This window comes from Rhinopithecus roxellana, chromosome 1 (assembly GCF_007565055.1).
Source record: "Rhinopithecus roxellana isolate Shanxi Qingling chromosome 1, ASM756505v1, whole genome shotgun sequence".
Taxonomy (NCBI): Eukaryota; Metazoa; Chordata; class Mammalia; order Primates; family Cercopithecidae; genus Rhinopithecus; species Rhinopithecus roxellana.
In genome coordinates, this window is record NC_044549.1 from 42,306,545 (window position 1) to 42,320,348 (window position 13,804).

Sequence of the window (13,804 nt, forward strand, 5' to 3'; positions counted from 1 at the left end):
GTGTGTAGTGGCTAGGCGTGGTGGCTCACGTTTGTAATCCCAGCACTTTGGGAGGCCAAGTCAGGTGGATTACTTGAGGTGAGGAGTTCAAGCCCAACCTGACCAACATGGTGATACCCCTGTCTCTACTAAAAATACCAAAAAAATTAGCTAGGCGTGATGGCAGGCACCTGCAATCCCAGCTACTCAGGAGGCTGAGGCAAGAGAATCACTTGAACGCAGGAGGCAGAGGTTGTGATGAGCCAAGATTGCACCACTGCACTCCACCCTGGGCAACAGGGAGACTCCATCTGAAAAAAAAAAAAAAAAAAAAAAAGTATATAGCACCTCCCCAATTCCTCCTGGCTATGTGAAGATGTGACTGCTTCCCCTTCACTTTCCGCCATGATTGTAAGTTTCCTGAGGCCTCCTCAGAAACAGAAGCCTGTACAGCCCAAAGAACCATGACCTAACTAAACACCTTTTCTCGATAAAATACCCAGCCTCAGGTGTGTCTCTATAGCAGTGTGAGAATAGACTAATACAGATGATGCCATGAAATGTGTTTTCTATGTTGCTTCCATTCTCTCCATCAGTTTCAGGAGTGCCAATGAGTCACAGATTCAGTCTCCTTACATAATTTCATATTTCATATTTCTCAGAGGTTTTGTTCATTCATTTTCATGCTTTTTTCTTTATTATTGTCTGACTCTATTATTTCAGAAAGCCGGTCTTCAAGCTCTGAAATTCTTTCCTCACCTTAGTCTATTCTGTTATTAATACTTGTGATTGCATTATGAAATTCTTGTAGAGTGTTTTTCATCCCTGGTCTGCTCCATTACAGGTACTCCCATGCCAAACCCTCTGGGCACTGGCTGGAGTTCTTTCCTTAATGCTTCTCACTTCTCTAAGCAGCTTTCCCTGCCAATTCAAGTGTCCATTGTGGCTAAGGAGTCTCCTCCTGCTGGAATTCCAGAGGCCCATGATGATAGCAGGTTGTTTCTTGACTGCTCTACTCACTCCCTTTGCAGGAGTCATTGGGGTCAGGGAAGAAGTTGTGGTGTGCGGTAGCCCAATGCAGGTTTCCCAGCTTTCTTTTCCTTAAGGACAGCCTCTGTGTCTTCCCTCCATCTGCTATCAATGCCCTCCCTCTGAAGATCTGCAGCAGTGTGCCAGTCTTCCCAATATCCTGGTCTCTTGGTGGGAGATGTTCCCCTGGCTGCATTTAGTTAGCCATCTTGGAGCAAGAATTCAATGTATGCTTCTATTTCTGTTGGAAAAAAAATTAGATTAATTGCAGAAGGATACTCAAAGAAAATATTAACTTTTTGTCTAAATGGAAGTGAGAATCTAAGGAAGTTAAAATTTTTTAAATTAAAAGCTATTTTTAAAATAATAAGTAAATTGGAGGTAGAAGCTACAATACCCAGAGATCACGGCTAGAACATGGCATTGCTTAATATATCCAAGAGTAAAACTTGTTCTTAACTTTCTTCACCAAATAATTTTATCTCAATATATTAGGAGCCTACAGCAAGTAGGTAACAATGTATCAGGTAGAATATCTAGGGAAGAATTAATCCAGTAGGAAAACAATAGGGACCCTCTGAAGCATGGAAGTTTGAGATGGGCGTATAGAAAAGGAAGCAAGGCACTCAGTTGAACACCTAGGAGGGATGCTCCAATGCAGGAGAAATGGTGAGAGATTCCTAGCAGTCGACATTCCAACCACAAATGCCTGCAGTCCTAGCTATAAGAAAGCCCTTTGGCCCTCTTGGGACCTGAGCCTAGTATAAGGAGCTTCCTGGAGTCCATGAGACTGCATTGTTCCAGGGAGGGAGTTCGTGCTGGGACCTCTGGGACCCAAGCTGCTGCAATATGGTGCCATTTTGAGAGCAGAGTCAACACCAAACTACATCTTGCCCGGTTGCCCAATGAATCCTGCATCTCCAGCATCCCGCCACATCCACCCAGAAGGCTGCAGTGTTGCTATGCCAGCTGACCCAGTGGTATAACTGCATTTCTGGCACCCGAGCCATGCAGCACCCTGTATCTCAGGAAGCCGGTGATCTAGCACGTCAGAGAGGCTGAACACTCACATGCCTCACCCAAGGGAGCAGGGATCAGCCTGCCTGCCCTACTATGGACACCACTAGTGCCTGTATATCACACCTAGAGGCCTGGGGACTGGGCCACCTGGCTCACTGCTGGCACCCATGCATGCCATCCAGTGGCCTGCAGACTGGTCCTACTGGCCTGCTGACACCACCAGTGTCTGTGCACTCCACTCAGGCACCAGAGGACCCACCTGCTATTGCCACTGCCAGTGCCAATGCATGCATCCTACCCAGGGACTCAAGGAGCAGGCCACCTCACCTGCCAGCACCTGTGTGTTCCACTTGAGGGCCCAAAGACCTCAGGGCCCATACTACCACCACTGACACCTGCATGTGCCACCCAGGGAACCAAGAACTGGCCCACTGCCATCACTGGTGATGCTCACATACCCCACCAAGAGGTCTGAGGACCAGCCCACTTGGCACCTCCATCCCCAGCAAATCCTCACCACAGCCTCCAAAAACAACTGCAGCCTATGCCACTAAGGAACTTGCAGATACCTCCGATACCGATTACAGCCAAAGTAATCACATGGAGACTACACTATGGTGCCCATCCAGAACCAAAGCGAAAGCCATGTACCCAACTTACATTATAGATACATCAACAGGAAAAAGTATTTCTTTATGGAAGCTACTTTATAAAATTGGGAAAAGTGACAGTTATACCAGCTGTAGAAATATCAATGTGAGAACACGTGAACACAAAAAATCAAGAAAACATGATACCTCCAAAGGAACACAATAATTCTCCAGTAACAGACCCCAAAGGTAAAAAAAATTCTATGAAACGCCTGAAAAGGAATTTAAAATAATGATCTTAAGGAAATCCAGCAAGATACAGAAGAATACAGATAAATACAAAGAAATAAGAAAAGCAATTCATGAGCTGAATGAGAAATTCAACAAAGAGATAGATATCATTAAAACACACACACACACACACACACACACACACACACACACACAACAAATCCTGGAGCTGAGGAATTCAGTGAATGAAATAAAAAATACAATTGAGTACTTTCACAGTAGACTAGACCAATCAGAAGAAAGAATTTCTGAACTTGAACCCAGGTCTTTTGAAATAATCCAATCAGACAAAGGTGGCACGGGGGTGTTGTGGAGGGAGGAAAAGAGGGAGGGAGAAAGAAGAAAGAATGAGAAGGAATGAGGAAAGCCTAGGAGACATGGGAAACAAGCAAACAAATAATCAAATTTTAGAAGTTCCAGAAAGAGCAAAGAAGGAAAAAGGCATAGAAAAATCCTGCATGTTCTTACTTCTAAGTGGGAGCTAAGTAATTTGTACACATGGACATAGAGTGTAGAATAATAGACATTGAAGACTCAGAAGGGTGGGAGGGTCAGAGGGGGAGTGAGAAAGGAGAAATTACTTACCAGGTACAGAGTACTTATTCAGATGTGATTCCACTAAGAGTCCAGACTTCATCACTATGCAATATATTCATGTAACAAAATTGCACTTGTACCCTTTAAATTTATACCAAAAAAAGAAAACTTAATGAAATAATAACTGAAAACTTCCCAAGTGTTGGAAGAGATATAAAGATACAGATATGGAAGGTTCAATAATCCCCAAATAGATTTAATTTTAAAATGTCCTCTCCAAAGCACATTATAGTCAGAATCCAAAAGGTCTGGATCTCAGTGTGCATTACATGTGCCTCTTAAACCCTACTAAATATGTCTTCAAAATTGCTACTCCTTCTCAAATATTTTACCTGACCCTGTAGTCAAATGTTAAAGCATACAGATAGTAAGCAAACAACTCTGGATTAGAAGTCTGCCTCCATGATTATTACATATGTGATATGAGAAAATTTCCTGATTGTTTTTTTCTGAGTTTTTGTTTCTTCATCTGCAAAATCAGGATAATAGAAAAAAAAAAAAAAACCTACATTGCAGGATTGTTGTGAAGGTTAAATGAGGTAATGTGTATAAAGTGCCCAGCATTTAAGTGTTTGATAAATGTTAACTCCCATTTTTTAAAAATAATAAAACATGCCAGCCCATTTAAATGGTGAAAACTAATTTTCATCTTTGCACTATCTGCAAGGGAATCCAGGAAACATACAATCATACCTTTTCAAACTCTATAATACAGTAAGGCTATATTATAATGGATACCAAGTACTAGCTCTTCATGTTCAACATGGCCATTAAACATGATTTTTCTCCTTGGCACTCTATCATCATTAGTATGACCAAATAAACACATTTTAAAATGTATTCTGCATATTGCTGAACTATGAGATGATGTTTCAAATATAATTTGTTAGCATTAAGAAAAATAAGACATATTTTAATGCACTGCCAAGTTTTTAAGTTCTATCAAAACAGAGCCAAATGCACAAGCTCTAAATAAACAGTACTCTTAACTTGGACGTGAGTAGTTTTATACTCTGGAAAAAGATGACAATAGTAATTAACTTTTGTTCTGAGTTTACTGTATGCCAGCACATGTTCTAGCATTTGACATGTATTATCACAAAAAAATCACAAAAACTCCATTAGGTAGGTAATAATATTCAACATTTACAGAAGAGGCAACTAATGCATGAAGACTTCAGTAATCTATACAACTAGTAAGTGGCAGCACTGGGATTTAATTCCATGCAGTCTGGCCTGGCCCCAGAACCAATATTCTTATGTACCCTTCTTAACTGCACAGTAAGATGCTTCTGTTCTTCTAGGGTTTTTTATGGTTTTAGGTTTTACATTTAAGTCTTTAATCTATCTGGAGTTAATTTTTGTATAAGGTGTAAGGAAGGGGTCCCATTTCAGTTTTCTGCATATGGCTAGCCAGTTTTCCCAGCATCATTGATTAAATAGGGAATTCTTTCCCCATGGCTTGTTTTTGTCACGTTTGTCAAAGATCAGGAGGTTGTAGATGTGTGATATTATTTCTGAGGCCTCTGTTGTGTTCCACTGGTCTGTATATCTGTTTTGGTACCAGTACCATGCTGTTTTGTTTACTATAGCCTTGTGGTATAGTTTGAAGTCAGGTAGCTTGATGCCTCCAGCTTTGTTCCTTTTGTTTAGGATTCTCTTGGCTATATGGGCTCTTTTTTGGTACCATATGAAATTTAAAGTAGCTTTTTTTGTAATTCTGTGAAGAAAGTAGCTAGATGGGAATAGCATTGAATCTATAAATTGCTTTGGGCAGTATGGCCATTTTCACAATATTGATTCTTCCTATCCATGAATGTGGAATGTTTTTCCATTTGTTTGTGCCCTCTTTTATTTATTTGAGCTGTGGTTTGTAGTTCTCTTTGAAGAGGTCCTTCATGTCCCTTGTAAGTTGCATTCCTAGGTATTTTATTCTCTTTTGTAGCAATTGTGAATGGGAGTTCATTCATGATTTGGCTCTCTGTTATTGGTGTATAGGACTGCTTGTGATTTTTGCACATTGATTTTGTATCCTGAGATTTTACTGAAGTTGCTTATGAGCTGAAGGAGATTTTGGACTGAGACCATAGGGTTTTCTAAATATACAATCATGTCATCTGCAAACAGAGACAATTTGACTTTCTCTCTTGCTATTTGAATACCCTTTCTTTCTCTTTCCTGATTGCCCTGGCCAGAACTTCCACTCAGGACATAGGCATGGGCAAAGATTTCATGACTACAACACCAAAAGCAATTGCAACAAAAGCCATAATTGACAAATGGGATCTAATTAAACTAAAGAGCTTCTGCACAGCAAAAGAAACTATCATCAGAGTGAACAGGCAACATACAGAGTGGGAGAAAATTTTTGCAATCCTATCCACCTGACAATGGGCTAATATCTAGAATCTAAAAGGAACTTAGACAAATTTACAAGCATAAAACAACCCCATCAAAAAGTGGGCAAAGGATATGAACAGACACTTCTCAAAAGAAGACATTTATGTGGCCAAAAAACATATGAAAAAAAGGTCATCATCACTGGTCATTAGAGAAATGCAAATCAAAACCACAATGAGATACCATCTCACGCCAGTTAGAATGGCAATCATTAAAAAGTCAGGAAACAACAGATGCTGGAGAGAATGTGGAGAAATAGAAACACTTTTACAATGTTGGTGGCAGTGTAAATTAGTTCAACCATTGTGGAAACAGTGTGGCAATTCCTCAAGGATCTGGAACCAGAAATACCATTTGACCCAGCAATCCCATTTTGGGGTATATACCCAAAGGATTATAAATCATTCTACTATAAAGACACATGCACACGTATGTTTATTGAAGCACTATTTACAATAGCAAAGACTTGGAACCAACCCAAATGGCCATCAATGATAGACTGGATAAAGAAATGTGACACATATACACCATGGAATACTATGCAGACATAAAAAAGAATGGGTTCATGTACTTTGCAGGGAAATGGATGAAGCTGGAAACTATCATTCTCAGCAAACTAACACAGGAACAGAAAACCAAACACCACACGTTCTCACTCATAAGTGGGAGTTGAACAATGAAAACACATGGGCACAGGGAGGGGAACATCACACACCGGGATCTGTCGGGGGATGGAGGGAAAGGGGAGGGAGAGTATTAGGACAAATACCTAATGCATGCAGGGGTTAGAAGACAGGTTGATAGGTACAGCAAACCACCATGGCGCATGTATACCTATGTAACAAACCTGCACATTCTGCACATGTATCCCAGAACTTAAAGTAAAACTTTTTTTAAATGCTTCTATTCTATCTTTTTAAACTCCAAGCACTTAAAGTACTTTCATTGTATATTTAAGTTATGCAACAAAATGTTTAATACTATAATGACAAAATACATGGTAGAGCTATGGAATCAATTTTCAGCTATGTTACACGGCCAAAATATTTTTAAAAAGAATCTTTTTTTTTTTTTGAGACGGAGTCTCGCTCTGTCGCCCGGGCTGGAGTGTAGTGACAGGATCTCAGCTCACTGCAAGCTCCGCCTCCCAGGTTTACGCTATTCTCCTGCCTCAGCCTCCCGAGTAGCTGGGACTACAGGCTCCCGCCACCTCGCCCGGCTAGTTTTTTGTATTTTTTAGTAGAGACGGGGTTTCACCGTGTTAGCCAGGATGGTCTCGATCTCCTGACCTCGTGATCCGCCCGTCTCGGCCTCCCAAAGTGCTGGGATTACAGGCTTGAGCCACCGCGCCCGGCCAAGAATCTTATGCTTAATAAATATCTTTTGAAATTTTTGGCTAACTACTAAAATTATGACTAAATCTTAAAAGAACAAGGACTTAACTATATTCATGTGGTTTAGAAAATAAAGGAACTGTTGCTTATCTTCATTTGTTAATCCACACACTTGTATTCTTTTATATTAAGAGTTAATTATTGGCCGGGCGCGGTGGCTCAAGCCTGTAATCCCAGCACTTTGGGAGGTCGAGACGGGCGGATCACGAGGTCAGGAGATCGAGACCATCCTGGCTAATACGGTGAAACCCTGTCTCTACTTAAAAAAAAATACAAAAAACTAGCCGGGCGACGAGGAGGGCGCCTGTAGTCCTAGCTACTCGGGAGGCTGAGGCAGGAGAACTGGCGTAAACCCGGGAGGCGGAGCTTGCAGTGAGCTGAGATCCGGCCACTGCACTCCAGCCTGGGTGGCAGAGCAAGACTCCGTCTCAAAAAAAAAAAAAAAAAAGAGTTAATTATTATATTTATTCTGCCTTCCTCCTCTTGGCACAGACCATGTAAATGGACACTGCACAAGTCCAACTTCTCAGAGTTGCAGTTCTGGAAAACGTCTTTCTAGTGCCGATGTTTCAAAAGTAAATCGCTGGGGTCCTGGAAGACCACCATTTCGAAAAGCCCAGTCAGCAGCCTGCATGGAGATTTCTTTACCAGTTACAACAGAAGGTATGTTAAACATATTAAATTTTTTTGGTACAGTTAAAATTTGGTTTACCATGGTAATGGGAACAGAGATACGGGATGGAGATCACATGTGAAAGATATTTAAAAACTACTAGTCAGTGAATACCTGAGAGCCTGATGGGGCTGTGGCCATAACTCCAACTCCATTCCTCACTCCACCTCCTCCCTCACCTCTAAAACCAGAATGTCTCTGCTTATAGGTAACTACCCGCTCCTCTGTACAAAGGGAGAACTATGCCTTAATCTGTTCCCTACCCTTCCCGTAATAATTAAGAGTTTATTTCAATCCCAATGGTAAGCTTTTTGGTGTCTCTATCTGCAGATATTTAATGTGTTGCAACCTTAATTTCCTCAACTTCATTTTGTCAAATGAATGTGACCAAAACCAAAGGCAAGATATTAAATTCTAAAGTTTGCAATCTTCGTCTTCATATATTTTTAAAAGTAAGGTCTATTTGCTTATTTATGGAATGAGTGTGGGGTGGTGGGGGAGGGGAGTAAATTACAAGAGCCAGAGACCAGACATTTTTACAGAGGGAAAAAAAGGGAATTTTGTAACTGTGCTGCAACTGTCCTATTGATAAGGAACTTTAGAGAGAGAGAGATTGGAAAAAAAAATTTTAGGAAAATTTGCTATAGTAATTCTATGCTGTGAAGTAAGTCTCTATTTACTACTCCTGAAAACTTTTGACAGTGATCTATATTGGTCCTCAAATTTAAAAATATTATATTTAAGCTTTTGTTTTTTTAAATATTATGCTATACTAAATCTGATCCCTTAGATATGCAGATAATGACGTTATTTCTCTAACAGGTGTCTATGAGTATCAACTTTGTATGGTGATGAACCATGAATGGAAAAGATTTGGAGCCATATAATAGCTAGCATGTTATAAAAGAAGCACTATGTAAGGATTATAAAAGAAGTAGCCCCTGTTTAATTTTTATTTTTTTAAGAGAGAGGATCTCATTCTGTTGCTGAGGTTAGATTACAGTGGCACAATCATAGCACACTGCAGCCTCTAACTCCTGGACTTACGTGACTCTCCTGCCTCAGCCTCCCAAGCAGCTGGAGGTGCAGGTGCACACTACCATATCCATCTTATTTTTCAGTTTTTGTAGAGACAGTGTCTCACTAAGTTGCCCAAGGTAGTCTTGAACTCCTGGCCTCAAGCACTGGGGTTACAGCCAGCCATGAGCCACCACACCCAGCCAGAAGTAGCACTCTGAATCACTGTAATGAGAGGTGGGAATTTTGAATTTTAGATACTTCTACCTCTAATTTGTCCTGGATTCTGGGAAAATTACTAAACTCTAAGTCTGTCTCCAAATCTGTAAAATATATAACCTCCAAACTCCCTCTCATCTCTAAATTTTATGACAAACAATTATTTTTATAAATTTGCTAAGAGATAAAAAGGAGAAATTAGGAATACTATATTTTGTTTCCTAGAAAAAAAATAGTTTGAGGAACCTATATTTAGCCTCTTTCTATAAAAACAATTATGAGTTACATGTGTACCTATCAAGAGGGAAAAGAGAGTGAAGGCCGTAAAAAGAAAAATATGAAGAACTTGTACTCTGTAGAGATTATAAGAGCAGGACAACCTTGATAACATTTCACTGAGCTCTATAAGTTTATGCTTATTGGAGTGTGCACATGTACAAGTGTTGATGAGAGGAGAACCTGAAACCATCCTGTTTTGTTTTTTTTTTTCAAGTGAGCTGAAGCACTCTCAGAAAGATTACCACTATCAACAGGATGGCATATAGTCTATACTCTTTGTTTAGCCCTAGGCAAAGTTAGGACTGGATTTGAATTAAAGGTAACAGCCTGAAAGCAGTTCAGAGAGATAAAATTTGCATTTTGGCCTTGATAGAAATGTTAATTTTTACAATTATAATTACCCCAGATATAGAATATGTTTGCCACAGAAGATTTGTGATCCAGATAAGCCCTTTCATGCCAATCACCACAATATTGTCTTTGGAATTGACAAGAAACTGTTAGGGACACTTCCAACAATTTAGAGGTAGGAGGGAAGCACAATTTCACTGATACAGAAATTCTTATAACCATTACTATTTAGACTAAATCTTTTTTCTAGGTAAAAGAATTTCAACTAACTTGTGAGTTAACATAGAGAAAGAAAAATGGTGAGCCAGAACTCAGGAGCCTCCAATTCTAGTCCTAGGTCTGCCTAAGCTTATGAATTATACTTCTAGACTTCAGTTTCTCCATCTTCAAAATAAGCTGGTGAACTGGATAAGCTCCCTCCCAGGTCAATTAACAAACAATATAATTTTACTTCCTCCTCGTAATTTCTGTTTTTATATATTAAATCCCTGATGTTATTGTGGAAATATGCTAACAATTTGTGTGGGGTTTTTTATGTATTTCCATAGAAAACCGAGAAAATTCCTATAATCGTTCCAGAAGCTCTAGTATCTCCAGTATTGACAAAGATTCTAAAGAAGCAATTACAGCACTATACTTCATGGAATCCTTTGCACGGAAAAATGACTCTACCATCTCTCCTTGTCTGTTCGTTGGAACCAGTCTGGGAATGGTGTTAATCATCTCCTTAAACCTACCATTAGCAGATGAACAAAGGTTTACAGAGCCAGTCATGGTATTGCCAAGTGGTAAGAGTTTGTATTCATTCATTCCTTCACTTTTACTTTTTCAAATTTAGATATAAGGTATTATAAACATAAATTTGTATTGGAGCAAAGGTTATAAGTATTCTACACAATGGGAACTATTAAGAATTTTATACATCATATACCATCCCAACATTTGTCATATTGTAGCTTTCCTTTGGGGTAAAAGAGTAAAAGCATTTCTTTGGTAGTAAACTGTGGAAGTGCCAACCTGAACAATGACATGGGAAATAAGTTCCTGAAAAGCACTGAGGAAAACCTAAATGCAAAACTTAAATTTATTTTTAACAAATTGAAGCATTTACCCAAAGTTCCATGCCAGATTAGAGCATGAGTGTTTTTACATCATCCTTGAAGAAGTCAGAATAATTAAGCTAGAAGCTGTCTGACCAAAGGTGGATTTCTAAAGACTTTTATAACCTTCTCATCTTGCTTCAAAAGCATGCCATACAATTTCTTTCCTATTCATGCTAGTGCCTAGAGAATTTGACCAATGTTATAAGTGTTGTTGCCAAGCGTATGTTGTATTCTCTTCCTCCTTGAATTACCTTTTTTTCCTTTTTGAAGAAGAGATGAGTGTGATTCCTCCTGTTATTCCTAATTTGTTCTTATCACTAATTTTATTGTTTCCCTATTTCCTATATAAGAAATTTTCAGATAGTTTTTAAGTTAAGAAATTTCATTAATCTGTAGGATAAGGGCTTTATTACATAAGGATATATATAGAAGGTTACAGTTGTGTTTCCTTTAACTGATGTGCTAAGTTCATATGACAAGATTGTAGGTAGAATAGTCAGTTCTCTATTAATGTGGCAAATTCAGATTTGTGTTTTAAAAGTTAATTGTTACGATTACTTTATTTTAACATACAGTTCACATGAAAAAATGTATTTTACTATATTCCTAATTGTGAGGAAATATACACAATTCTTTTGACTGCTGAATTAGTTGGAGTCAAACCAGTGAGATCATAATGAATTATTAATTACTAATTCAATTCATTCTTTAACTCAATAAAAGATTATATATATTGGACATCTAATATGTACCAGGCATTCCTCACAAGTTTAAAGGTAAAATCAACTTCCACTTTCACACAAGTTTAAAGCTGTAAGTTAAAGACAATTTCCTAATTAGAAATATTCTAACAAATGTGGTTTTCTGTATCACAAGCATAGAAATAAGCAATCCCTGGACTAACAAAGCAGGTCTCTCAATATTATAGGGAAATTCTTTGTCATTCTTAGCACATATACTTAGACCAAAAAATGATGACAAAATACAAAATAAGTATAGATTTAACTTTTGGCATTATTTTGTTAATATTTGAAAACTTTTTATTTATCTATTTAATAAGATTTAATAGGAAGCTATCTTCTCCAAGTCTCTATGTCACTATTCTTTCAAGACTTTAGTTAATAATATGTGTCAACATCAGTTCATTGGCTGGGCACAGTGGCTCATGCCTATAATTCCTGCACTTTGGAAGGCTGAGGGAGGAAGACTATTTGAGGCCAGGAATCTAAGGCCAGCCTGGGCAACATAGTGAGACTCCATCACTACCAAAAATTTTTTCTAAATACATATTTTTTAAAAAATTGCTGGGTGCAGTGGCTCACACCTATAATCCCAGCACTTTGGGAGGCCAAGGTAGGAGGATTGCTTGAGCCCAGGAGTTCAAGACCAGTCTGGGCAGCATAATGAGACCCCATCTGTACAAATAATTTTTAAAAAGTAGCCAGGTATGGTGGTGTGCGCCTGAGCCCAGAAGGATGAGCATGCAGTGAGTCATAATCTCACCACTGCACTCCAGCCTGGGTGACAGAGTGAGACTCCATCTCAATACAAAATAATAAATAAATTAATGAATTAAATCAAATGTGCCACACTTATACAAGATGTTAATAATAAAGGAAATGACAGAAGGGGTACGTGGGAACTCTTTGTACTTTCTGTTCAATTTTCTTTAGATCTGAAACTGCTGTTAAAAATACATTCTTATTAATTTGTTGAAAAAAAAAGTTGTATATAAAGGAGAAACCATTAGTCTCGGTTCCCATGTTTGTTCTATAATTAACCATTACAAGAAAGAAAGCCTACTTGGGAGCCATAATTTATGGCAGTAAAAAGAAAGAAGGGAAAAGATAAAGGTGACAGAAAGCTTGTTTAAATTTAAAGTAGAAAATTTTGTGCATCCTCTTTCAGAGCTTACTTATTGACTATCTGTCCTAGTCTTTACCCTCCTTGCCATATCTATTTTCTTTCCTATTTTCCATGAGTCTCTGCCTAAGCTTATGGGAACTATTATGGGTACTGTTTATGTTATTATGGTTGCTGCCACAGCTAATGGGAACCATTAAAGAAGGTTTGGATTTAAGGGCATTTAGCACTTTTCCATTGTCAGTGCTGAAGTGAGTGACATGCTCTCTGGCCTTGAATGCATCTTTTTTTCCTGTAAAAACATTGTTAAATAAACTTTTGTCAGTTGGCCCAGGAAAATTCATGAGTCAAATAGTTTCCTTAGACTTGAAAACAGTCTACTTTGAAATGTATCCAGTCATTTAACAAACATTTACCAAGACCATACCACTGAAGTAAGCACTGGGGATACAATGGTCCCTGTTTTCAGAGACTTGTAGGGAAAAACAAAATTAAACACAAAATTACAATAAAGAGAGTATAATAATGGAAATTACACTAAGATAAATAAAGAATACTGTGGCAGCATGGCAGGGGGATTTGGGGAAGAGCTCCCTAACAAAAATAACATCTGAAGTGGAAGTTGGACAAGTTTGGGAGTAAATGTACAGTACTGATGTTTAAGAGTAATTCAGGGGCTGGGTGCAGTGGCTTACAATTGTAATCTCAGCATTTTGGAAGACCAAAGTGGGAGGAATGCTTGAGCCCAGGAGTTCAAGACCAGCTGGGCAACACTGGGAGACCCTGTCTCTAGAAAAAAAAAAAAAAAAAAAAAAAAAAAAAAACTTTTGAAAGAGTAATTCAGTACGGCATGAGTAAAAATCTACAAGTAAGAGAGGACATGGCATAGCTGGAGACTGTAGATAGAATGATACTAAATGAGGATGGAAAAGTAGGCAGGGAATGATTATACAGTGCCTTATAAATCATGTCAAGAAGGAAAAGACTACCTAGCATTTT

The 13,804-nt window shown here is 38.6% G+C and overlaps 1 protein-coding gene across 4 annotated transcripts in view; it reads left to right on the forward strand.

Moving 5' to 3' along the window:
- The window catches only part of STXBP5L (syntaxin binding protein 5 like), a 468,757-nt gene that overhangs the window by 416,981 nt on the left and 37,972 nt on the right, over positions 1-13,804 (forward strand). For all 4 annotated transcript variants that reach the window (XM_030941686.1, XM_030941695.1, XM_030941689.1 and 1 more), the window contains 2 exons: positions 7,793-7,963; positions 10,388-10,627. In XM_030941686.1, the coding sequence (XP_030797546.1) occupies positions 7,793-7,963; positions 10,388-10,627 (411 nt within the window). The remainder of the gene's footprint in view (positions 1-7,792; positions 7,964-10,387; positions 10,628-13,804) is intronic.